Here is a 27,791-nt window from a genome sequence, read left to right as displayed (position 1 = left end):
GAGATACGGACTAAAATCGATCCAAATATTGCGATATCTCAGAAACTCTACATCCAATCATTAAGTTAACCTGATTTTTATACTTTTTGGATCAAAATTACCCCATCCACCGAGTTTCATCAAATTCCAAAGAAAAATTTATTTTGCCATTTCCTCGATTTTTTTCAAGGGACAAAAAATTGAAAAACTTATTATACCTCCAATTTCGATAATACTCAGTATATAAGGTCATTTTTACCCAAAAAGTACGAAAATCGGGAGCATTTGTTGACTGGTCGATTAGTTTTTGAAATACGAACTAAAATCGATCCAAATATTGCGATATCTCAGAAACTCTGTATCCAATCATTAAATTAACCTGATTTTTATACTTTTTGGATCAAAATTACCCCATCCACCGAGTTTCATCAAATTCCAAAACAAAATTTATTCAAAAAATAATTTAGGTACATAAAATCCGATATTATTTATAAAATTTTAAAAATAACTCCGATTTTTTTCTTTGTTTAAAAAAAACAGACATTTCTCTACAAACACATTCGCTATTGCATGTTTTGAAGTGTGTTTAATTATTTTTCCCAAGAGGAAAATAAAATAGTAATAGTGAACATAGTACACTAATGTGAGTTTGTTTCATAGAAACAGACTAAGAGTTTCCAAAATCTTCAAGGTAACAGAATACTTTTGATTTATATTCATGATTTACATTTCTTTCTCTACAATTATAGATTTATTCTCAAACATCAATTTCTCATCAAGTTAATACTCAATACTGAAGGAGTTATTCTAACGTATACCAAGACCATGATATGGGACTCTTGCAACACATTAAAGGGAAATGATAAAACAGGCCAAATTATAAGTCGTATTATAGACATTGAGAGGTTCTTATAGATCATTTTTTTCACATTCAATATTTTCAGAACTCTCTTTCAAAATATGTGTAGTAAAAATATTTTTTAAAATAATAGCCAAACATATTATTTTATGCATATGTTTGTTATAATTATATCATTTTACATAAACATAATTTCAGTTTAATGATAATCTAATTATAATATTATTACAGTCAAGTTGTGGACCGTAGCTGTAGTGCATCAGTTTTTATTACATTTGATGGTGGGACCGATGCGCAGTGATTCAAGTTCTAGAAACTAAATTTTTTTATACAAATATAATTTCAACAAAAAAATCACTAGAGTTAGTAACGGCTTAAATTAGGAATAATATTGTCAATAGTTAATTTAGTTAATTACTTGGTTGGAAGTTATTAATTTTAATCGCGTAGGTAGCCAAAATCTAAATTAATATTTCTCAATCGGATGCAGTTTGTTTATTTTCCTTTCAAGTCAAAACGAAATATGATAAGATGTGATTTTTGTAGATGGCATAATATTCAAAGGCAAAACAAACTTACTTACTGCTAATTACAAAAGCAGTAGATTTTGGAGACGTGTTATAACTATTCTATTTTATTAAGTCCAAATTCTTATATACAATGTGTCGTATTTAAGATGAAGACACCCTCATATCAGCATGATTTTTTAAGATACTTAACCAAAATCTGAACTTTAAATACAGCCTACTACAAATTGACAAATAGGGTCGATTCTTAATATTTTGCCTAGCTTCAGAAATGGTTAGAGATATCAAATCGTTATTCCTGTAAATAACAAAAAGGTGAGGCTTTCTTTATCTTAAATACTACACATATTGATTTATTTTTGTGTTTTAAAAAGACAGCAAATTTTTACAAATCGAACAAAAAAGAAACTTGCTACACTGCTCTCATGTCGTCACAGGGCAACACTATTTCAGAATGTTATTGTGGTCAGTATAATTAGCTACGGCTATGAAGTTGTTGACGCTTTGGTCATTGATGTTATCAAATCAGTTTCCAATAATACCTATTTTCATTCTATTGATTTTAAACTCTATAATAATAAAATCGTCGAAAAAAGATAGTAAGTGTACGTTCAATCAAAGTCCGAGAAAAGTCCATCACTTCTCCTTTTAATGGTATGTAAAGAATCCCTCAGAAGACTCCCCCCATCCGCTATCACAATTTTAGAAATGTAGATTACTTTGGTAAATTCAGCGTTGTCACAATTGGAGTTGCACAATTGTTTTAGCAAAAGTTGTTGAAACTATTATTTCTTATTTTTCCAAGTTTTATTTTCAAATAGATGCCAGCGCTTCTAGTGAAAAATTTTGGCGACAAAGAAGGCGGTTAAGACTAATTTGCAATTCTTTAAATGTTAATGTTACAGAAAATGTCAAATTAAAATTATTGAAAAACACTAATAAATTAAACTCAATGCATTAAAAATTGTGTAAATAAGAAATCAAATTGATAAAATATTATTTTTTAAATGTAAATTATCATTATTATTTATTTAAATTTGTGAGACAATAATATTAAATTTTCAATGTGAATCATAAATAAAACTCACGCACGGTGCGAATACTACTACGATAATTATCGTATTCATTAAAAAAATAACCTGAAAAACATTATATAATGAGTACCCGAAAATTGTACCTATCAATAGGAAAATGGGTATCATTATATACGAAATAATTAATAAAAGAGAAATACAAAAATAAATTAGCCATCCAAAAAAATATTTCTAGTATTTATCATAAAACATCACAACAATAAAACAAAAAATGTATATATAAAAATAACGAGGAGCATCCCCGAAAAAAAATATAAACCTAAAATTAAACACAACAATACGAGGAAGCAAAGACAAAAAACTAATAAATAACAACGGGAAAAAACACTACACTATTCCTGCGTGTTACAATTACATAAGTTCGTGATATTATCTCTGTTAGGGATAACATATATTCTCCTTTCCTGGAATATTTATTATATATACGGAATGTTCAAAATAATTTTTGACTTATAACATAAACCCACGTAAGATGTGAAATTAGTCTTGATTTTTTAAATTTCTCAGGCATTATGCAAATGTAAAAATCTCGCTGGAGGTGTCTGTAGCAGTTATTCCGGTTTTTAACTAGGGCAGAGTAAAATCATACCTTGCGGTTTTCCCATGGCTGGTGTTTTTTCATAAAATACGCGATGCTCGGTAATTTGGACAAAAAATTCCAATTTAGATAGCGGTTATGTATTAAAATAACATATTTGAGAAGATAAGTTTCATACAATATTATAATGTTTTGAATTTGTACCATGCTTCCAAAATGGTACCAATACAGTGTTGAAAACGTAAATTTTTTTTTTAATAATAAACGTAAAAATTATGTTTATTTATAGTTTTATTTATTTTTTATGCAATTCTTTTTCAAATAAACAATTAAATTTATGATTAGCCTTGTATTATTAATTTTTTTTTATTATCATTAAGAAAAAGTTGTTTAAGAAGATCATTTATTAGACTGGTAAGTGCTATTCATGAAATCGGTTTCCAAAAAGGTACTTCGGGATGCATTTTAATATATATCGAAAATACGTCAAGCGAATGTCTCCGTCATATATTGAATTTTCAGTAACTGTCTTAATGCTTTCATTGTAGCTTGCTATCGTAAGCAAACTGGTATAAATCGTCACGTAAACATGTGAGATATGCTTTCTGTATGTGAGTGACAAATCCATGGAAACCACTATATTTTCACCTATTTGACACTAACCAAATTCATTACTATTCTGTAAGATGTCAAACGAACAACAATTAATAAACGTTAATTATTTAATGAATTATTATAACAAATTAGTTTCAATAATATTTGTTATAATAGTTAATAAATTATTGTACAAGTTTCATAAAAAATTGCATTCCTAACGGGGTCCGAACTTTTCGACGATTTTGCTAATAGAAATGCTATAACAAATAATACATTTAAAGAAAAGTCAAGAAGTATGAAAATGTTGATGAATTGGGAGGCCCTGGAACTTAGACCCGTCGATAAATAAGTCTGCTTTATCGGAAATGCTTCAAAACCACTTATCTTCATCTAACATTCGAGCATCAAATGAGCACATGAATGTTTGAGTTTGAATAGAGTAAAAAATGTCACATAGACTACGTTACACCCTGTAAAAGCCCGAAAATCATTATATAAATCTTATGTTTTAATACGATTACTATATATTATTCGTGTAATATTCCTTCCAGTAAACAGACATTCTCACTGAGGAATTTCAACCCCCCGAAAACGTGTAGAAATATGCTAGAAAAGTTTTTTTTTATATTAAGTTGCATATAAAGAATGTACAATTATTTTCATTTCATTAAGAATTACAACACCAAATAATATATCTTAATATATAAATAAAGCCACTACTTATTTAGGAAATGAAATATTTCTACAAAGATTTATCAAGAATACAAATAATAAAATAAACATCAAGAATTAAACACTTAGAAAAACAACTAGAACCGCGATGGTCTGAAAACCAAGTTCGCATGCTATGAGAGCACCAGCTTTACATCACGTTTTCCGATTTCATGTAGAATTTGACTGGCGTAAAAACAATTTAAGATTTATTGATTTTTAATATCTTCCTTACTCTGATTAATTACCTTAAATTTTCCGTATTGCCAGCAGATTATCTTTTAGCCATGAATTTACATAAATAAGTTTCAATAAATTAAACTATTCAATGGGTAATAAAAAAAATTTGTAAATATTTGTATTGTTTCAAATAATTCAATTACAACATCAATTTGTTACAGTAAACGGAAATTATTACAAATAGCCTATGGCCACGAGTGAAGTAATAAACACTTGCATATAAATAACATCGTTCTATGAATGCCTTCAAGTTAGTAAAATAGGATGCAGTACCATCAATAATATCTGAATGTGCATGACTATATTTAAAACCTTTTTAATTAATAAGTTAATATGTATATATGATGTTCCATCCGCGATGTTATTTTTAAATGTATGGCCATTTTGGTGATTTCAATTAGAATATCCTGTATTTTGACATGTGGCAAGACAATCGATTTTGCGATTTAATCCCTGTTGACTTTTTTTTAACCCTCGAACTAAGGTGTTATAAATTTGACCGCTATGTGTGTGTGTCTGTGTGTTTTTTGGTTACATTTGAAAGGTAATTTAACAGGGAGTGTTCTTAGATATGTTTCAAGTACGAGATAAGTGTTCCGTACTCGAAAAAACTAAAAAATTGGCGATGATCTTCAAGATCGATTCAGTTTGGAAAAGGCATGACATATAATTTTAACATAAGAATAATTACCATGGAAATGAATGGTCAAATAAACCTGGCACCATTCATTTCGAAAAGTGAAATGGTAAAAAAATAATTAAGTAATTCAAAACAATAATTCACAAGAACAAAGTCAACTCAAATATATCAATTTAAAACATTTTTAAAAATTTGTCCCAAAAATTAATAGCTCTCTAATCTGATGTCCTTCGTCATCACTTTGATATTGATTTAAGAAGGAATGCTATAAGTTTAAAGTGTTTATCCGTGCGTCTGTGTGTATCTCAGTGGCATCGTAGCCCCTAAACGGTCGAACCCACTTGATTAAGAACATTTTTAACCCCCAGCTTTATCATTAATCATCAATTTTCGGGCCTAATCCATCATTCTGTTTATATATATATATCCTATAATAGTATTCACAACGATAATCCTATAACTTTATTATTCTATTGTTTGTTTCAGGCAGAATCAATCAATAATTTTGTTTGATCTGTTTAAGTTTGTAATGTTTAGAGATCCTGATCGGAGAAATAATATTTTATTATAAGTTTTTATAGGTACAGTTACCTTATCCTATAACTCCTTCAAAATTCCCGTTTGCCGCCGGTTAGCTTAGTACAAAAAGGTACAGAGAGTTGAAATTCATATTCTTAAGCTCAAAAATGGGCAATATCGGAAAAATGACAATGTAGTCACGAGTTTAAAACGTTCGAAACAAAAGTTCAAAAGGGCTGTTTTTTAAATTAAATAAAAATCATATAACCCACTCCACGAACAGCTCGAAATATCCCGTAAGCCGGAACTACATAATTTTTGTTTGAAAATTTGTTTCCTACTCCTCAATTTTTGGTATCCGATATAACGTTTTTAAGGCTACAAATTATAGCGATATTGTAGGTTTTATTTTGAGAATTTTTTAATTTTCCTGTTGAAAATTTTTCAACTTGAGAGAAAAAACATGAAATAAAGTACCCAAAATTGAGATCTAGAAAAAATCAGCTACAAAAAAAATGTGGTTTCGTTTAAGAAAACAACAAAGTTAATCCTTCTTTGATCGTGAATGCTATATAAAAAAAAAAAAAAAAAAAAACTAAATTGTTTACTTTAATTCCCCCTAAAACTATAATATTTTCGGGTATTTGATGTTTCATCCCGTTTTTGGAAAAAAAAGCTGGAAACTTTAAAAATCATGCTGTATGAATAAAATTTACTTAATATGAAATGTTTTTACAAAATATAAAATATAATTCATTTCATTTGTAAAGATAGAACTGACTGATAAAATAATGTCAATTATTATATTTAATTCAATTAATTCGAATGACAAATACACCAAATACATCAACTAACTATTCTGTTTATTATTGTCACAGAAGAACTTCAAATCAAATATTTTGTTATTCAAAAATAAATTTTGTATTCACAAGGCATTTTAGTATAGTTAGTTCGATTTATATATGCATAGTATTGTGTTGAATTTGAATATATACTTTATAGTCGTTTTTAAAATACCTCCATTTATCAATATGCCTATCATTATTCAGCGATTTCTAGACCATATAATAAGCCATACTTTCTCGAGTCGGTTCGACCGTTTAGGGGCTATAAATACTTTAAACTTATAACACTCCTTCTTAAATCAATATCAAAGTGATGGTCAAGGACATTAGATGAGATGACAAGGATACTTAGAGAGCTATCTTTTTTTGGGACAAATTTTTGGAAATATTTGAATTACCTATTTATTTACCATTTCACTTTTCGAAACGAATTGACCCAGGTTTATTTGACCATGCATTTCCATAGTAATTATTGATATGTTAAAATTATATGTCACGCCTTTTCCAAACTGAATCGACTTTTAAGATACCCAATTTTTGAGTTTTTTCAAAAGACGAAATTCTAAGCTCGCGCTTGAAACATAGCTAAGAATACTATGCGTTAAATTGCCTTTTAAATGAAACCAACAAAATTAAAATTGATTCATTCGTTTAGGCGCTACGATGCCGCAGACATTCAAACACACAGCCACACGCACATAGCGGTCAAACTTATAACACCCCTTTCTTCAGTTCGGGGGTTAAAAATGTATTGATACACAAATACGTTTTAACTTTATTATAAAATAACTTGTAGGTATTTCTGGATGGACTATATTAAAAAACGTTGTAGTTTAAGCATTGAATTGGAGTGACTTTAAAAATTTATTATTAAATAAATAATAATAATATGATCGTTGTGTATTTTCATGTTGAGATGAAATAAAATGACAATTGATTTGAACTTTGTGTTTCTCTGCTAAACAATTGTATTGTGTTATTATTTATTGTATATGTATGACATGACTGACATATATATGTCGTCATGCTCGATTATTATTTGTAATTTAGCTTTTTATGTATGTTAGCAGTGGAAATATGTTTTCTGTGGTCAATACTCTTTACGAACACACAGAATTCAATTTCTATTCGAAACAGAACATATTTTAGAAAAATTTTATTAATCCTTATATATATTATAAATGTGAAAGTAACGATGTTTGTTTTTATGTTTGTTTGTTAGTTTGTTTGTTTGTTACACTTTCACGCAAAAACTAGCGAATGGTTTTTAATGAAACTCTACAGCAATATAACTCATACATCAGAATAACACATGAGCTATAAATTATTAAGATATAGATATTAAAAAAAAGAAATTAAAAAATTAAATTTAAAATAGTAAATGTCAAACAATTCATGGTCACCTTTTCTGATATTCTCAATTAATTATACTTATTCGTATAAGGCATAAGCGGTTAGTGATTCAAAAAAAAAAAAATTGTATAAGAAAGGTAGGAAAATTTAATTATCTACAATAAATACTATTTTTCGGTTTTCCTTAAAACCGGTTTTCCTTAAAATGGAAGCACTTCCCCCGCCTATTTTTGTAAGGATTTTATGCATTTACATTCAGTACGTGATACTGAATCTATGCACAAAAAAAAACTCCTGTAATTTAGTGCATTATGGACAAGAGTAACGAGCTTCTATGTTACCTGTATTATTATAATCATTTGTATGATACATGAAAATTACATTTCGATATGTTTCATGTTCAACATCAAACTTTATCAACATTAATTTATTATGTCCACACAAAAAACAAACAAAATGATTCCCACTTTATTATTTAATTATTACTTAATAAAAAACCTTGCCAGTATTGTTCCATAATTCTATTATAAAATTTATAATCAGTAGTACTTTTATACTTTTGGTAGGTTAATATTTGGATTTAAATTAATCAAACCAAGATAAAAAGTGTTAAATACCACATATCCTGTCTACCAAATTTTTGTTTGATAAGATTATTCAATTATACATTGTGAATTTAGTTTATAATCACAGAAGCTGTCCTATTTTTACGTTATGTATAAAACTGAAACTATTTTTAAAATATTTATCGTCCAGGATATATGTACAAGTGCCCAAAAAAAAAGGTGACATGCCAACGGATTTTCCAATTTTCTATCGTATCAAAATGGTGTTCCTGGAGCAGTCTTTTAAGCTTGCTGAAAAGCCAGAAGTCTCACGGTGCCAGATCATGTGAATACGGTGGTTGCGGAACGAAATGGGTTGAGTTTTTGACGAAATGATCACGAATTATGAGTGCAGTATAAAATGGTGCATTATCGTGGTGTAAAAACCATGAATTGTCTTTCCACCATTCCGGCCTTTTAAGGCAAATGAAGCATAACGTTTAAATAAGATTCCTTGTTGACTGTTTAGCCGGGTGGAAGGAATTCATAATGCACAGCACAACAAACGTGCACAGTTTAAATTCAAATGTCACCTTATTTTTTGGACACGGTATATATTTCGAACAAAAATTGTTATTAGAAATCAAAGCTAATAGTTGATACGTCATAAGTGTGTCGAAATTAAAATTTTTCGCATCTTAAATTAAAGCAAAATTCAAATTAATGGCATAAACATAATCGTTGAGTCGTTATATATGGTGGAAAGAGAAGCGTGTTATTGGCAGTTTCTCCGATGTTGCGAACTGAATATTGAATGTTTATGCTGATAGTTGACACAATTTGTTTCTTACGGTTTCGTCATTTCCCTACACAGAATAATCATTCAATCTGATAAGAAATCTTTGACGTTTTTGACAGGGTGGTGACTCCATATGTGTATGAAATTGGTAATTATAAGGTAAAATTAACTTTACTTTAAAAAGGAAAACTGTCAAATCTTCAAATTTCGAAGCCGGCCTCCACACCCAGAGGCGAAGTCACGTCTAGTGAATAAATCAATACATTTTCTTTTGTTTATAAATTATGTAACCGAAAATTATGTGTAATTTAATGACATTTGATTTCAAAATATTTTTAGTCTAAGAACAGTAAACATTAAAATAAATAATTAATTATTATAAATAATAAATGAATCTTGATAAATTTCTTATTAATTAGTTAATTTGCTTACTTATAGAATAATTAATAAGCAAAAATAATGAGTTAACGATGAAATATTGTCTACATATTTTAATTAACATTCCTTGATGAGTTTAATTTTTTAATTCTTCCAATCAAATCTAAAAATAAAAATGTAAACGATATCTGTTAAGTAAAAGTGGTTCCAATAGTAATAATTCCAAGCTACAGAATGCGAATATATGATTCATGTTATCATGTACATCTTCAATTGCTCTTAAAATTTGCATACAAATATGTGAAAGTTATAATATTTAGTAGATTTATCCACAGTAAGTATATGTTCGTGATATGTTTTTTACCACCTACCCAGATATAGTCGCGGAAACGAAACACTAAAAACAGGCAAAGTTCCCTTTTTTATGACCCTAATTGATTTATAAGAAATTAAAAATATGGAATTTGCATTTATAATTGCAGTTTAAATTAACCGTAAATAAACTAAATTCACAATTTAGTTAACAGTGATGAAACTTGTAACTTGGAGGTTTTTAAGGTCGCCGAACACGATTTCGCGTTCAGCGACAGAATTCTATCAGAATTGGTCTCCAAAGAACCTAGTGCTCGGTAAACGATATATTCGCCGTCTCCTGAAGGTTTCGGAAAATACGTTACATAATCGGTCCAAACTCGTTACTCGGGGGTCTTTGGGGTCGTGGAACACGAATATTTCGACAGAATCGGGTATCAGGTATGCTGAGTATCCCGGACACCATAGCAGGGTATCCCGGGACCTCAGGTACCTCAGAGATCAATTGTCAATATTCGTGTTCAGCGCCCCAAAAACCCCCAAGTTACAAGTTTGAAAGTGCATTTAATTGCATATTTTTAATTTCTTATGAATCAAGTTAGATCACAAAATTTCCTGACCCTCTAACTCAGTGCTTCATTTCTGCGACAAACTATAAATGCGTGAAGGTGTGTGTTTTGTAAACGTCAGTAGTAAATAAATACACGATGAAGATGATGCACATGCACTCACTTGCATTGTAATCACTTTTATACGTGTGTATATTTTTACTTTATAACTTTTTAGAATTTAAGTAAATTACATGGCAAACAAAAAATGTTATTCATGCCTAAAAACTTGCACGGATGATATGGTAAAATTCTTGTAGCCTTGTTTCTAGTCCACTGATTGTTGGACGTTCTAAAGTTGGTATTTCTCTATTTTACTACCTCAACTCGTATGAAATCCGCAGTGCGTAAACAGGTTAGAGAAATAATATATTATGTCGCATTTAAGATGAAGACACTCTCATATTTTTTTCCGGAATTTTCAAAGTTGAACAAGGTGATAGGTCACATTTTTAAGATACTGAACATTATACTCTACCTGATACAAACCGACAAATAGGGGTGATTCTTAATATTTTGTCTATGCGTCCAAGAATGTTAGAAATATCGAAAAAAAATTATTAGAAAAAGATACTTTAAACTCTACCTACTCCAAACTGACAAAGAGGGCCAATCCTAAATATTTTGCTTAGCGTCAAAGATGGTTAGAGTAATCGAAAAAAATTATACCCATATACATTTGTATTTTTTTCATTATTTTGGCCTTAACTCAAAATTATTAAAAGTTTATTGAAATATTTGAATACATAACACTATTAAATTATCAATTTGTTGGGTCTCCTAATAAATCAATGATTCATTTAGTGAATTTATTACAAGCTAATGAGAGAGAAGTATACTGTATCACTTTTTTATTTCCATCTTTAAATAAGCACAGCGAACTTCATGGTCGAATGATGCGTTATTTTCCAAAGCGGTGTAAGTAGAGTTGATTTTTAGAGGGTGGGCTAAGCGAGAAAAAGCGTGTTGGAGGACAGCATGTGGGTATTTAAAATTCGATCTCTAAATGAATCAACGATTCATTAAATCAATCATTTATAGAATATATTGAAATGAATCATGATCACGAGCGAAGCCGTGGGCAAAAGCTAGTAATATATAAGATATGATAAAAGTATTTCTGTATTTTTTATAATTTAAGATATAACTTAGGATATATTTTATACTTAATTTGAAAACCTGTTTGATTTAAATAAGTAAGTAGTTGACAACCCTGGCCAATTACAGCCAAGTATATTTAATTAGTGTATAAAGTGTACATACAACTTATACGAGTAATACGTACGTAATATTTTTTGCATATAACATGTAGTATAGCTCTAAAATGTTGTGGTATAGCTCTATAATAACTTGTGGTTTTATAACAGTAATGTTAAATTGTAAGTTTTGTAAATCATTGTTGATAAAACAGCTCCAAACATTACACTACAATATACCGATTGTTTTCCACATTCCTTTAAGATGTTGCGATATCATAACGAAAGTGTTACCAAAAAACTGAAATTTTGTGTGTCAAATAAACAGTATTTAATATGCTTTCTGAAATTCTGATAATTATTAAAAACAGCCCTTTTTTATCAAAAAATTTTTTAATCAATATTCCTCAAGTTTTAAGCTTTCAAATCATACCAAAATTAAGAACTGTGGATAAAAAAGAAAACCTTTTTGCGGTAAAACACTGACTTTGATAGTTCATTTCTCGTAAACCGTGAATCGAAATGAATTTTCACAACAGAAGTATAAAAGGATTGATGTTTGTATACAGCATACAAAGTTGCTTACTATACAGAGTGGAAGTGAGTATTTATTTTTTATTTATAGCTGCAGAGTCCGACACATAAGGGGTGATTGACTAATAACGTAGGATAGACTTTTGTATTTTTAATAATAAGCCAAACTGACGAATTGGTCAGAAAGGTTCAGGGCTACGAGCTCGATACTTTAAGGAAGTAAGATAACAGTTCCACACGAACCAGTACTGAACACCTTATGTTTCTGAATGACGCATGTGGGGTCTTGACAAATAGAAATAGCGAAAGCATAAATTTAAAAACGTTCGGTATATATCAGATATAAGCTTCTAACATTTATATAAATATTACACCTTTTAACATAAAAAAATATCCTACACGTGTTCTTAATATTATCAAGATAAACTACTTTATACAACAATAAAAACAAATAAATATTATCTTTGTATTTCTTTCTAAAATAATATAAAGTGTAAAAGGTCGTATTCTGCCCCGCTCACGGATATATTGACCTTGCATTATGATCTTTGGTACGTTATCGCGTTTTGATCCGATGATAGAAGTGACGGAGTATTAGTCATCGAATATCTACAGGACCCGTGATCGAGTCTTGGCTTCTGTGTAATTTTTTCGTTTCTTTCTATTCATTCAGAGAAAGTCAAGGGTTTAAAAAAAGGGTGTAAGTTCTAATCTAATCAATTATTATTATGTACGTTTACTTTGATATAATGAAAGTTTAAAAACTTTGTACTCAATTATCACAAACATCATCCCAAAACAACTTTTAATTGATTATCTACACGAAACTTTGTATAACAGCTTACAAAACATAATGAATTATTCACCTATAAAGTCACTTCAAGGTCTGATGGACCTGAGCAATGATTCAGTCTACAATAGCAGCTTAGGACTATTGATTAATGTGTATTGACACCGTGCATGAGTTTTATATCAGGCGTTTTCCATGGTTAGGATACACAATTTTATTAATATAATGCAGTGAATGTCTTTTGTTATATCTCTTGACTTATCGGAACTTTGAGGTGGCAACCTTAGAAGTCACTAAATTAAATCCCTGTCTATAGCAAGTTAAGTGTCGAGAGCACTACTTTAGTGTTAAAATTCAGGCACTTTACGAAAAATGTAGGGAAACTAATTTTTTTAATTATCAGTTTTAACAAAAACTGATGAAATTTAGCATGTTTAAAATTTTACAGCAGCCTGTCTGGAATGTTTAGATTTTTAGCGCTTCTGTACAATTTCGTCTCTGCAGGTGAACTTTCGTCTCAGTATTAGCGGAATTAAATGGAACTAAATCGCCATTATTTCGGAGAGTATCTTGAAATGTTAATATTTTATTATCCAAAATAGTGATCCAATTTCTTTGTCCGTGAGTATATATAACATTGAGAGCTCAACGCACACAAAAGAACAATAAAACTGTCGCACTAAAACTAAGTTCTATAATTTTATTTATTTATATACGCCACATAATATTTTGAATTCCTGTTTTGCTTATATTTTTTTATAATAATATTATTTCAATCTAATTAATTTTCTGAGAAACTTGTTTGGCTAGCTACATAACAAATCTACTAGTTTTTATAGCTCAAAATATAATAAAACTGTTTTACTTATGTGTAAAAAAAATTTAAATTTATGTAAAATAAATTTAATTTATTGAGCTTTATTTCTTTTTATGAGGCAGCAAGAAATTCAAGACTTGTTTTTTGTAAATTTTATAGCGGAAATTATTTATAAATATAGAAATACGTTTTTGTTAAAGCAACAGAAATAATATACACGTATATAGGTATAAAGTGCCGTAAAATATCCTGGTTTGTACATATTTATTTCCAAGGAATCTAATTTTGAGATATAATTACCCGACGAATAACAAGGAGGTTATCAATTTAATTATAATTTTTCTTTGCTAATATCACCAATTTATATGATTCTATTTGATAGATTTTTGTAGACTCTAAGAGGTAAAAAATTAAACCTCCCAAAATACATAAAAAATAGAAAATTAAAAATTAAGATCAAGACCCTGACCCTACTCTGCAAGACCATGATAAGGCTCTGGAAGCTGCAAGACCAAGACTTATTTACAAAAGATTAAGACCCATAACAAGACATTTATCAAACTTGAGTGTTTAAAATAATTTATGAGCTTCCTAGAGAATTGTTCAATTTGCTTTTTATTACCCCTGAGTAAAATTTCCCTCGCATTTTAAGTAAAATCAGAGAAATAAAAAAACAAACAATAACTAATCTACTAATTTTTACAATAACACAGTTTGAATGACAGATTTTGATTATCTGTTCTCAAAATTTTATAATTTATGTGGGTAATTGATTAGTTTTAGTCTCATGTTGTTACTACTCAAAGAAACTATAATTTCCAATTCATTAATCTGACAGATAGAGCTTGTATTTTTTTTTTATCATTTTACTTTTATTAGGATGTATGAGCATGACAACCATTTTTGAAATAAAGACTCTTTTAAGAGATAGACTTTTACTCAAAGAATATGTGGTTAAAATTTCAACTTGTCATGCATACTTTTAAGGAAAAAATCATTGAAAATCGATATAAAATACATTGCTTTTATAGAGAAATCTCAAAAAACGATGAAATATTTTCAAAGTTTTTCATAATTTTAACTTGGAACGAATGAGAATCAATAAAAAAAGAACTTTTTAATAGAAATTAAACATATTTGCAATGACACAAAATAGAAAAAAAGTGTCTCGAGCAATATAGATTAAGAGATGATATTATTTTTATCTTATTTCAACTTTGATGATGATTTCCAATATAACTTCGTGAATGTAGACGAAAAAAAAGATTAAAATTTTTCTATATATATATATCTGCTTAGGTTTTCGAAATATCGAAAGCTGAATAACTCAAGAAAATTTTCAATATTTTGATAATTACGCCCGATATCGAAATATTTTTTTCTGACTTTTCGTCATATATCGACAAGTTATAACATAATACACTATCAAAATTGAAAACATATTTTTTTTTTAATTTTTCTGGAACCTCTGAACTCCCCGATGTCTCAAAAACTGAGAAACCAGTTGTCAATTTGCTCTGGGAATATCTAAATAATTTTTTTCATTAACCGAGATGTTGAGATCAATACCTGCATAATAAGATGCCTAAGGAACAATTTTGCATGCATAACATGTTGTTATATAGATATATTTTTGCGATTTTAGCTGGAACATGATTATATGCAAGAGAATATAGTCTAAGATCCCAATTAGGATCGACCTTCACCCATCTGTTTACCGAATGAAAGTTATTTTTTATGAAATATAAAATGTTAACAAATATCCCTGCAATGGGTTGCCTAAAAAAATGTGGTCAAGACTACTTTTAGTGAAAATATCAAGAGTAAAATTTTTTGAAATTTTTCAGACTTGCATATCTAACGAATATTGATTTACTCGAAAGTAAAAACCATAAAGAATATGCAGCAGCTATGCTGTCTGCCTCTTTTCGTTCACTATTTTCGCATTTATACAAGTTGTGAATAGTAATTACGTTCATCTGTTAATTCATTGCCTCACATATATAAATAAAGATAATTTTATTGCAAATACGGTGCTATATGATTGTCCACAAAATATCAGTCAAAAAATAAAATTTACAAGCTTTTCAAGTTTTGATATTTTTATTAAAAGTTGTCTGGACCATATTTTTTAGGGCAACCCACAACAGGGATATTTGTAAATATTTTACATTTCATAAAAAATAACTTTCATTCGGTAAACAGATGGGTGAAGGTCGACCTTAATTCGGATCTTCTACTAATATATTCAATTTGTACGATATTCTCCAGTCTTTAAGCATAGAAATAACTATTCATAACATGCGACATAGATAGATGCATAGTTTTTCGAGTGGAATGAAGCTCTGTATAATAAAAAATTATACAAATGGAAAAATCTAGTGTGTGCAATGCCATATAACCTCTATATGTACTCATTTAATTCGTGTATTTACAAAATTTAAAAAACACCCGAAAACTTTTTCGGGTAGGGAACCCTAAACTCGCACTCGAACCCTAGTTGCTCTAGAGCCGAAAACATTTATGAAAAGTGAACAATTAAACTACTTTTTGAGGTTTGCAATAACAAAAATGATTTCAAATTATTTCTCGCTTGGCAAATCATCAAATTATTAAAAAATCATGTTTGTTAGCGCAATTCCATTTCAGTTTTTCACGGCTAATTATTCAAATCAAGGGCACACATTATTTTCAATCTTGCAACAAAAAAAAACTCTCGTTCCACACTATCTATCCTTTAGATATAAAAATTATGTACTAAGTCATATAATGTTTATTCGCACCGTGCGTGAGTTTTATTGGAGGCGTTTCCATGGTAACGATAAACTGCTTTAATTATAGAATTGTATGGATGCATAAATAATTGTATAGATTGCATTTATGAAATTGAAAATTTAATATTATTGTCTCACAAATTTAAAGAAATAATTATGATAATTTACATTTGAAAAATAATATTTGTACAATTTGATTTCTTATTTTCACAATTTTTAATGCATTAGGTTTAGTTAATTAGTGTTTTTCAATAATTTTAATTTGACATTTTCTATAACATAAACATGTAAAGAATTGCAAAATTAGTCATAACAGCCTACTTTATCGCGAAAATTTTTCACTGGAAACGCTGGCATCGATTTTACTGTCCCTACCCTATGACTACGCACACAACGAATATGGACGTGAAAAAATATCCCAGTTCATTAGTTATTCGATACATATAAAATACTGTACGAATTCTGAACGAAAAATGTCGTCTATTCTTTTAGTTGATGACATATTTAAGATAATAAAATTATGTTAATCATTAAAAAATATTTTAACGCTTACATGATTTTCCCGTAGGTATATTATTTGTTATGTTTTTAATGTGCCTTAACGTAAGCCATTATTTTTAAGTCTATACCATAAAGATAATTTTTTATGTAGTAATTAAATTGTCATGTCGTTTTTAATATTTAAATTATCTCAGTTTATTTGATGGAGATAATAAAAAAATGTGACAATAAACTGCGGTAAAAATTATATTTAAATTTTAAGCCTTCATAAATTTTATAGCAATTCCATAAAAACTAATATTGTTCAAGGTGTTCAGTGCTTCCACAGTGCTGTTCAGTTGCTTTATATGTATAAAACAATAAAATAATCGATCCGATTTCCGATAATAATATTCAGACTTTGAATATCATAGACTGATACTTAATTTAACGATTTTGCAACTCATTTGTTTGCTGGTTTGGAGGCCTAACTAAAAGAAGAACAACAACAAAAAAACGAAACCAATAACCGGCTATTTTCATCTAGGTAACTTTGGAAAACTAAAGCTTTTCAATCAATTCAGCTTGCCATGAATTTGGAGAAAATTCATGTATTTTTTATAGTTTTATGTTTAACCATTTAAAAATATTGAGTTGTGAAAGTTATCAGAAGTTAAAGATAACAGAGATAATTTGAAGTAAGTACAATGAAATTTGTATGTAATGTCATAGTAAATATCTTGATTAAACCAAACGTAATGTACGCACATATTGGGTTGACTACTAAATCCGAAGTATGTCTTTTTAAAGCTATAAAATTTAATTCTTAAAAGAATCAACCATGCATTTGACATCTAAAATTAATACCTTAAATTTTCAGACAAATATCTTGTAAATAACAAAAAGTAAGAGCTACATTTATAATGTACAAGGTGTGGAAGTAATACGTTTTTTTCTTCTTTCTTCTCAGGTTTTTATTTGTTCCTACTTTGCGTATCCTTGCCTTATAAATTTAAGAAATCAACACTGGCTGACAATCTCCCATAATTTTAGTTCAGAGTATTATTTGCTAATACATTTTCATTTTTGTATCTTATCCATAGGCTATTTATGGCCTGCCTCTCAGAATATACCTACATTCATAATAGACTGCGTAAGAAAGTACAGTCTAAAACCATTTAAATTCATGTAAAACATATGAAAACAAACAATTAACTGAGTTAATTGTTGATATACCATGTATAGACAGTGTTGATTACACAATCACATTACACATACATACATAACTGATATTCCCATAAAATACATACTATACAATTTGCGCCCTCACCGGTAAACAGTGTGATGTTTACGAAAAGAATGTTTATACAAGAGATACTCATTTTTTATAACATTTTTCACATTTAAACTATCTCTAACAAGATGAATCCTACGGACCGAAGATCCAATTTACGTATGTTGCTCATTTACGAACTTGACCTCACTTTTTACGTCCTAGGCAGGCTGTAAAAATGTCATCTTGATATCTCTTCGTTTTTGAGTTATCGTGATGACAAGCGGACAGACTACAGACAGAGGGACAACCGGAAAAGGACTAATTAGGTGATTTGATGAACACCTATACCACAATTTTGTTCATAGCATCAATATTTTTAAGCGTTACAAACTTGGTATATTACATATACATGGTATAAAGATAAGACTTATCCCGCGTGGGTATAGAGAGAACGGCTTAAACAAACTTGTTTCAGAGATAATAATTTTAAAAAAAATATAAAATACAAATAAATAATTACACCTCTCAAATAAACATTGCAAACCACATTAAGTGAATCCGATTATATAACCTGTAAATAAATAAGTGAATTTTATTATGAAAATTATCATTATTTTTTATCATTTTTCTATAATCAACTTCTTTTTTGCTAACTCTTCATGTTAAACATTAATTTATGCACTGATATTAATCTTTAACACACTCATTTAAATTACCTGCCTGCTTTAGTGCATAATAAAAATGTGAATAGTCTCAGGCAATTCTGTGTAAACTATGAACCTTAAGTATATATGAATCAAACAGATGGTATTGTGGTGGTGGTTATCAAGATACTTGTTGTGGTTGCCGATTATTTTTATTACAAAAAAAAATACAATAATAATAATAATAATTTTCTTTTCACCTTGAGTGGTTTAATCTATTAATATGTGTGAGAAATAGAATTATAATCCTATTGTTTTACTGCGAAAATATTTTATTTTGGTGAATAACGTTGTCTCTGTCCTTGAAAGTTAATAATTACACCATGTATATGAAATATACCAAGGTATACTAAGTTTAGTCCTAAGTTTGTAACTGTTGAAACTACTAACTTGAAAATATTGATGCTATGAACAAAATTTTGGTATAGGTGTTCATAAAATCACCTAATTAGTCCATTTCCGGTTGTCTGTCAGTCTGTCTGTCTGTCTGTCTGTCATCTGTCAGTCTGTCCGTCTGTCATCACGATTACTCAAAAACGAAAAGAGATATCAAGCTGAGGACGCAATTTTTGTAGCGTGCTGAGGACGTAAGAAGTGAGATCGGGTTCGTAAATAAGCAACATAGGTCAATTGGGTCTTGGGTCCCTAAGACCCATCTTGTAAACCGTTAGAGATAGAACAAAAGTTTAAGTGTAAAAAATGATTCTTATTAAAAAATTAACAACTTTTGTTAGAAACATTATTTTCTACTTTTACTACACTAAAAAGTTGTCCATGAAAAAGTATTTGTTATTTACATCTAAAAAATCGTATGTATATCAAATCTGGTGGAGGCGATGGGAAAATCAGATGATACATAAAAATCCATTGTCATCCGACAAACTGGTGCAAAATTTGACCGCAATCGGTAAACCGGCAAATGGGTCAAATTTAACTTCAATAGACAATGCACACTTTCCAGACATACATACATACATACAAGTGAAGTATGTATTATACAAAATCTTTCCGTTAAAGTTTTTTTTATAATAAAATATCGCTTCAAAAAAAACTTTTATTAAGTGACGTGTTAGAAAACTACTTAGAAGCACATCCTTCAAAACTTATTCACAATCAATTTCTAAATTTGAGATTTAATATTTAATTTTTTTTTATATTTAATAAAAAACTTTCCCTATCATGAGCCATAATCTAGATATCGCCTACTCGTTTAGCTTATCGTAAGATAAATTAAACAATAGAAGGTAATTATTTCAAGTGTAGTCTGTTTTAATAGACCATATTTAATTGTTTATATTTCTTGAAATCTGAGAAGGAGCCATAAAAAAAGTCATTATATTAAAGTGATTATAAAATATTTAATCATATTCTAAGCCATTGTATATTTATTTATTTATTTATTTATATTTTTTAATAATATAAACAATTTTAAATAACAAATAATTTTAAATAAATTAAAGTGTGTGTTGTGTGTTTCAAAATAAAAAATAAAATAAATTATAAATTCCTCTTTATTTTTTTGTTTAATTCATAGAAAAAAAAATCAAAGCAATAAATAAATGCTCACGGGAAAAATTTTATTTCAATTTATTAAGGATAAATTTTCCGATTTATGAATCTTGAATTCTGTAATCTTATTAATTTTAACTTCAGAACAGTTCGTTATGCAAGAATTGTATATACTCGACGACTTTTATTCAGCAGTAGGATTTATTATTATAAACTACCTATATATCATATATACAGAATGTTAAATTTTTATCTAGACATATAAACATCACGAGTATGACAGAGTACATGCGTTAAGCAATGCATCTAAGTAAGAGGTATTATAGGTGTTATATGAAATTGCAAAAGTGACTTGCATTGTGGCTTATCTGTTGTAGTTCATCTATTCAACTAAGAAACTCCCACTCTCCAAGCGTCTTACAACTATCTCAACGCATATCGAAGCTTCAACACATGTATATAATACCTCTCACCTAGATGCATTGCTTAACGCATGTATTCTGTCATACTCTTGATATTTATATGCCTAGATGTAAATCGAACATTCCGTATATTTATGGAACATTTAGTTTAAGGTATTTTGGCCGTAAACCCATTTTTCTTAAGAATTTGATGAAATATAATATAATATAGTGTTAATCTGGATGTATTTGATTTATCAAAACGACTTGGAAGCGAAATATTTATAATTAAAGTTTACATAATAAACATCCTCCTCCGAGGGAGGCCGATAAAATCTAAAAAACCTAAAAGAACGTATTTAGAAAAGCGCTTAAAAACTAAAATTAAATTGGAATATTTATGAAAAAAGAATGAGATGAATCAAATTTATCGACTTGGGTAAATAGACCGAAAAAAATTTCTGTAATTGTGTCCCATTTTTGAACGGAAGGGCTAAAAACTTCAGAATCCAATCAACTCCTCTATAGTCGACAAAATCAACCCAAACAACTCGTAATTACAACAATACTCCGGGTCTACAAAATTTTTTTCTATTATTACCTAAAACGGAAATAATAAACTTTTAATAAATTAAAAACTCATAAATTTCAAAAGAAATTAATTTAAGAAGTCACTTTTATAAACAATTTATTACAAATATTTTTATGCGCTCATAAATTAAAAAAATATTTATTTATAAAATTTTTTATAAATTATTGTTATTTCCGGCCTTAAGAAAATACTAGCTCGACTCGTGCAGTACCGGTGGCTGAAAACAGGCTTGAGAATTTCGCCACTTTAAATCGATATGTTACTTAAAAATCATATCAATTGCTACGATTTTGATTTCGATTTTGAAGTAAAGTAATAATTTCGAGGTCCGAATTTAAAAAAAAAAGTTAGCTCAGAAGTCGGGGTATTGACCAAACTTACAATGGGTGGTATTTTTAGGTTGTACAATCAATCTAGGAGACTTATGTTAATTTTTTTAAATAACAGCATTTTTTGGCCTAAAAACTCAATTTTACGATTTTCTGGAAATGGTTGATTTTGGCGCCGGAAGTTGTGCTATTCAAAAAAACCAAAAACAAGGTGAAACTGATCACATTGTCGACGCTTGGATAAGAACGAAGTAACCAACTCCACCCACATCAAAATTGTAATTTTAAATATGGGTGTAGTTAAAATAAATAAAGATTAACAAATAATGATGTGATTGGCCTCTATTATAGGCGTATATGCCAGAGAAACGGAGGTTAAACCCCATTTTTATTCATATTATTTTTGATCTGACCCCTCCATTCAAAGCTAGAGGAAAGAAAACCGAAATTTCTACCTTCAATTCAAATATCACGCTTAAAAAGAGCCATCTTTTTTCCTTCACCTGGGGGAGCCAAATGACCCAGAAATTCATGATCAGTGCATAAAATTACTCTTTTAGAAAAGTATTTTCAATCATTTGCAAAAAACAAAACCTATCAAGAGACTTTGCTATAGAATGACAATTTCTTACAAAAACTTTTAAAGGAAAATAAAAATTAAATAATAATTTAATAAGATTCCAATGAATCATCTGTATTTCCGTTTTTTTTTTTTTGTTATCGATAAAATAACAATGAATAAAATTATTTATTAAAAATAATACCTTATAACCTTAAGTTTAAAAAACTAGCCGGCTATAAAATGATTAACCAAAAACATATATCTAATAAACTCGCATGTGTATAGTAAATAAAATAACACAAACAACAGGTTGCCTGTATGCGGAAGAATTATAATATATTAGAGGAGCACATAAGTTCACATTCGTTGGGAAATATTTATAGTATATTAGGGCCAGAAGATGTTCCGTAACAGGGACGACGAGTTTTTCAGAAAAAAAAACAGTCGCTTATTATAAAGAGTTTTTACGAGCAAAAAACAGTCGCTTATTATATTTTCGAGTTGACAGTTATTTAACTGTAGAATGATTGAAAAATCCGATATTTTCAAAACAAAAATGTAATTTTTGAATTTGACAAAAATCTTGAATAATCTTGGAATATCCTTTAACAAAAACTTGAACCTGCCGTTACTGATTCTTTTATTTCGATGCCTTCCGTTTTTAAGTGCACAATACTCGTTGTTATGAATATTTTTTTAAATATAAACATTTTCTTTTTGTCCATTTGCATAAATACTGGGTAAAGACATATTATTGAAAATAACGCCTTTTAACAATAACAAATTAAGGCTTTGAATAAATTGGTAGGTATAACTTTCCGGGGTTTCTCTAAGAGGTGTCCGATAAAATTTTTAAGATAATTTGGCTGATCCAAAAATTTCATTTTTAACATTCTGACTGGTTTCAGGTTAGGTTAGGTTAGGTTAGATGAGTGACTGTCCTGAAGTGGGACACGCTTAGACCATAGGGTCCGTTGTGACACCGAAATAATGTTGGCCCACCTCCGGCCACTACTCCATGAACCATTTGGAGAGGTCGTCAAAGAGAAGCTGGCTCAAGTGTGTCTATCTCTTCATGGCAAGACCTGGGCAGTGACAGAAAAGGTGAGATATTGTCTCCTCGTCCTCACCACTGTGACAGCTCCAGCAATTTCTGGCTGGTTTTGAATATCACCATTTTTTTTAAAGAATTTCAAGAGACTTTTTTCGATTAAACTTCTAAAAAAACTTAAAAAACTTTACCCCACGAATCAAAATTTCTGTGCTCGTCTAAATGAAATCAACCCTTTAATGATGACACAAAAAATATGACAGCATCTTCTTACCTGGTACGGATAATAAAACAATAATTACAAATGGTACACATAGAATAAAAACTAAAGTTAATAGACAATTTCGTCTACGTAATGGTGATATAATCCCAACAGACATGATTTTTTTCAAAATCATTTGGCTCAACAAAATTGTTTCACACTCAACAAACAACAATTAAAAAAAAAAAAACAAACAAACTCAAACACACCACTTCTCAATAACAACAACAAAAAAAACCAACAAATGTGTTCTCACAATATTAAAAATAAATTAATAGAAAAAACACAATAGTCATTGGGGCGAAAATGCGGTTAAAAAAAATTCACTAATCAAAAAATAAAAACACAATTTTGCGAGGAAAATAAAATTCGTTTATTTTGAAAAAATCTGTAAAGAAGCTTATATTATTTAGCCACATTTTAGTGAATCCGTAGTTGTGCGAACCATTATGAATGCAGTCTGTGTGTGCAAAAATTTAGGTTTTGTTTTAGCTAGTTGAAAATTTGGGGTTGAATTCGTTTTGACAGCAGATAAAATTTCATTTAACGATCGTTTCGTATTGACGTTTTAAACAGAACTAGTCATGTTCAAGTAATGACAACAGTTATATAAGCTAAAAATGTGTATTGTATGATACCTAATACATGCACACCATTCTCATTTCATTTATAAAACGTGACCTTGTCTGAGATGAGTAAGCAAAACCGGCGAATGTAATATTTTAGCTGGCGTTCGTTAATTTATGTACAGTTTGGTTAGATTGTGATGTAAAATTTACCCACAATTTGAAGAAATAAATAGCCCAATTTGCGGTAAATAGCCCAATCTGACAACACTAAACTGTCCGTAGGACGATAGAACATGTTTATGCGATCATTTTGATATCTAAAAACCTACTTTCCACCTAATTACCACCCTGACATAAATAATAGCTAACCAAGTAGGTGATTTCTAAAAACAAATGCAGTACAGTGGCAATGAAGTGTAGTCGTTATTTTCTCTTTCTCTCGTTTTGCTGCATACGCAAACACTTCGAAGTGAGATTATAACATTAGAAAATCTTTATTATATTGGTATTACATTCCCAACAATTCCCACTGAGTCATATTAGTTAGTGTGCGTAAATATTTTTATCTACACAATTTGATTGGTCTTAAAAGAATTTTTCGTACACATTAGTGATTTTCGAAATGCCAAAGTAATTTTTAAGCTTAAAAATTAAATAAAATTAAGAACGAGTAGTAATTCAAAGTTTATTGAGTAAATTTTTGAAAAGTATAAAAAACGAAAAATTTAATGATTAATTATCAACTTACATGGCCTACTAAGCTCTAATTTTCGAATTAATATAATTTTCTGACTTATAGAATTATTTCGATAAGTCCGAAATTGTAAAAGTAACTGAACATTTTTGTGGCTAATTATTTTATTTTGTTGTGTGGAAACAAAATTTTGGATAAAATAAATAGTGATTAAATACAAAATAATTTGATGGAAAAAAGTTTTAAAGAGAATCGGTCAATAAAGGCTTACTTGCCCCAAACTTTAAATATCATTAATTATCAAGCAAAGGGCTATGATCAACAAGCACAAAGTAATTAGTTTTTGAGTGCAAAATTCTATTTGCAAAAAATCGTTCTCTACATTCATTCCTGTAAATAATTTATTGAACAGATTTTGACCACCCAGCTTTATTACTATAAATTTTATGCAACATTCAAAACTATTTTGTGCTTTTTAAGTTAAAATGTTAAGTAAAGCATCACTTAATACAATTTCTTCTCGACTGAAAATCATCGCTTTATTTCCATGGATATCAATGACCCATCTAAAAATCAAAAACAAAATTCTTCTCTGGTTTTTTTGTATACTCAACTTCGGGCAGGTTTAACAATTTTACATATGATTTTATAGCCGCATGCGCTGTTATTATCTAGGTGTGTTTGTGGATAATATGTGCATGCTTATAATTCTGAACATTTAATAAAACAGGTTTTTTCCTCTTTTCATCATACAACGTTTTATATCTTGCATTTCTTTTTTTAATGTAATTGCTGAAAGAATTTAAAATTATTTAGTGACGTGAGTCACAGTGAAGTCCCGTCGTCTGTTAACATTAACGGGTGTATAAAATAACGACGAGCCACGGGATGGACTCTCGTTAGACGGACAACCATTTGATTTGAGAGGCTCTACATGTAAACAATTGCCTTTAATTTTTATTTAAGTTTTATTAAATCAAAATAAAAGTTTGTACACGAAACAATTGAATAATAATAATCTAATTGATTTGATGAAACAAAAGACAACTATTTAATCGAAATGATAAAATAAATTATAAGAGAGAAAGTTTAGTGCTAAATTAACTGAAAGGATTCTTGATTTTATTTTGCTTCTGGTAATAATATAATACATTTTAAAGGCAGAAGAATTCCCCATTAGATTGAAATAACAATGCAATATAAATTTGACAAATATATAAATTGTCTAGACTTAAGGAATTCTTTCACTACTTTTTGTCTTGTCTTTCAGGAGTTTAAATAGATAAAGCCTATTTTACACCATACTTATATCTGGCGATAGCTGGTTCTAATTAATTATACCGGAAATTATAGATAAGTAGAATTATAATTATAGTAATCTTTCATCATATATCTCAATCTTTCGAAAAATCATATTCTTAATAAATGTTCCGATGTTACTTTCAAAAGTGTTACTTTGTTGGCACTCATAGCTGAGAAGGTAAGAAGGAATACAAAAATAAAATTATCAAAATGTGGCCAAAAATGGCAAGATTTTCGGAATACGTGACAGAATACGTGTAAACGGACTAGATTTTAAGACTAAATAAGAATTTAAAAAAATTTTGACCTTCATATGCCCTCAGGGGTCTTCAAATGTCCCCTATGACTGGGCTAAGTTGACTGAATATTCCTTGGGGTCCCATAAACACGCTCCAAAAAGTTTCATTAAAATCAGTACTTTTTTTCCCGAGTTTGCCATAATCGACACTTTTTCCCGGCTTATACACTGCGCTATTAACGAGAAAACCGCAATGAAATTGAGGAAAACCAGGCATGGGCGAGTTATTATAAATCGAAGTCACCATTGTCATAACTTTATTGTGTGTCATAAACTTTATGACACTTTATCCAAGTACGCATTCCTGATACAGGAGGAAGCGAGACGGGTATACGACTCTGTAACCTGTCTCAGTTTTCACTACTAGTAATGAGATAGGTAGAAAAAAAAATTTTATCTCTCTGTCTTACTCGTATTTTAAAATCTTACTCGTATTTTAGGTTGTCACTGGTTAGGTTGCCACTATCTTACTCGTATGTTAAGTTAAGAGTCCGAGGGACTTCTGTAAGAGTCACGTTTGCCCATGCCTGGAATACAACATACAGACAAATAAACTAGAATGTGATTCTGATGCGAAGAATTAAGGCAATGATTTTAACAGACAATATTTTCTAAGCAATAATGCGCTGTTTTCTTTCTTTTTCAACACACAAATAAAATTGTTTTGTAAATATTTCTTTATCCAATAAGAATAATAAATTTTTCTCCAAGCAATGTTTAAATTCCCTGGTTTTTATTATTATAAATTTTACAGGAGAAATAGAAAAACATAAACATTGTTAAGTTATTATTTTGATTTTTCCCAGAATTTTTATGTAATGTCAAGTGATTGTCAAGAGAAAAAATTGTATCTATCACACAAAGGAAATATCATTCTCAAGATGAAATTCAAAATATATATCCATATATGAAAAAATGAAAGAAAAACACAGATATTCAGATATTTACCTTCAAGGAATCAAGAATATAATATATACGTATATATTATTAATAGTAAAATATTTCAGATTCATCTTTCTAAAACAACATGATGCTTTCAAAATTATCAACAATTTCCATGTCTGACTACAAAAGTAAAATGTCGTTTCTGTATTCGTTGTGTGTGTA

At 29.1% G+C, this 27,791-nt stretch overlaps 1 protein-coding gene across 1 annotated transcript in view; it reads right to left on the bottom strand.

The window, feature by feature from the left end:
- The window catches only part of LOC123294672 (alpha-1,3-mannosyl-glycoprotein 4-beta-N-acetylglucosaminyltransferase A), a 365,058-nt gene extending 341,059 nt beyond the window's left edge, over positions 1-23,999 (bottom strand). The window contains exon 1 of the mRNA XM_044875778.1: positions 23,834-23,999. Within this exon, the coding sequence (XP_044731713.1) occupies positions 23,834-23,957 (124 nt within the window). The 5' untranslated portion in view covers positions 23,958-23,999. The remainder of the gene's footprint in view (positions 1-23,833) is intronic.
- Positions 24,000-27,791: the final 3,792 nt, after the last annotated feature.

Source organism: Chrysoperla carnea, chromosome 3 (assembly GCF_905475395.1).
Source record: "Chrysoperla carnea chromosome 3, inChrCarn1.1, whole genome shotgun sequence".
Taxonomy (NCBI): domain Eukaryota; kingdom Metazoa; phylum Arthropoda; class Insecta; order Neuroptera; family Chrysopidae; genus Chrysoperla; species Chrysoperla carnea.
Note: the sequence above shows the minus strand (reverse complement) of the source record. Positions and strands in the feature narration are given on the sequence as shown.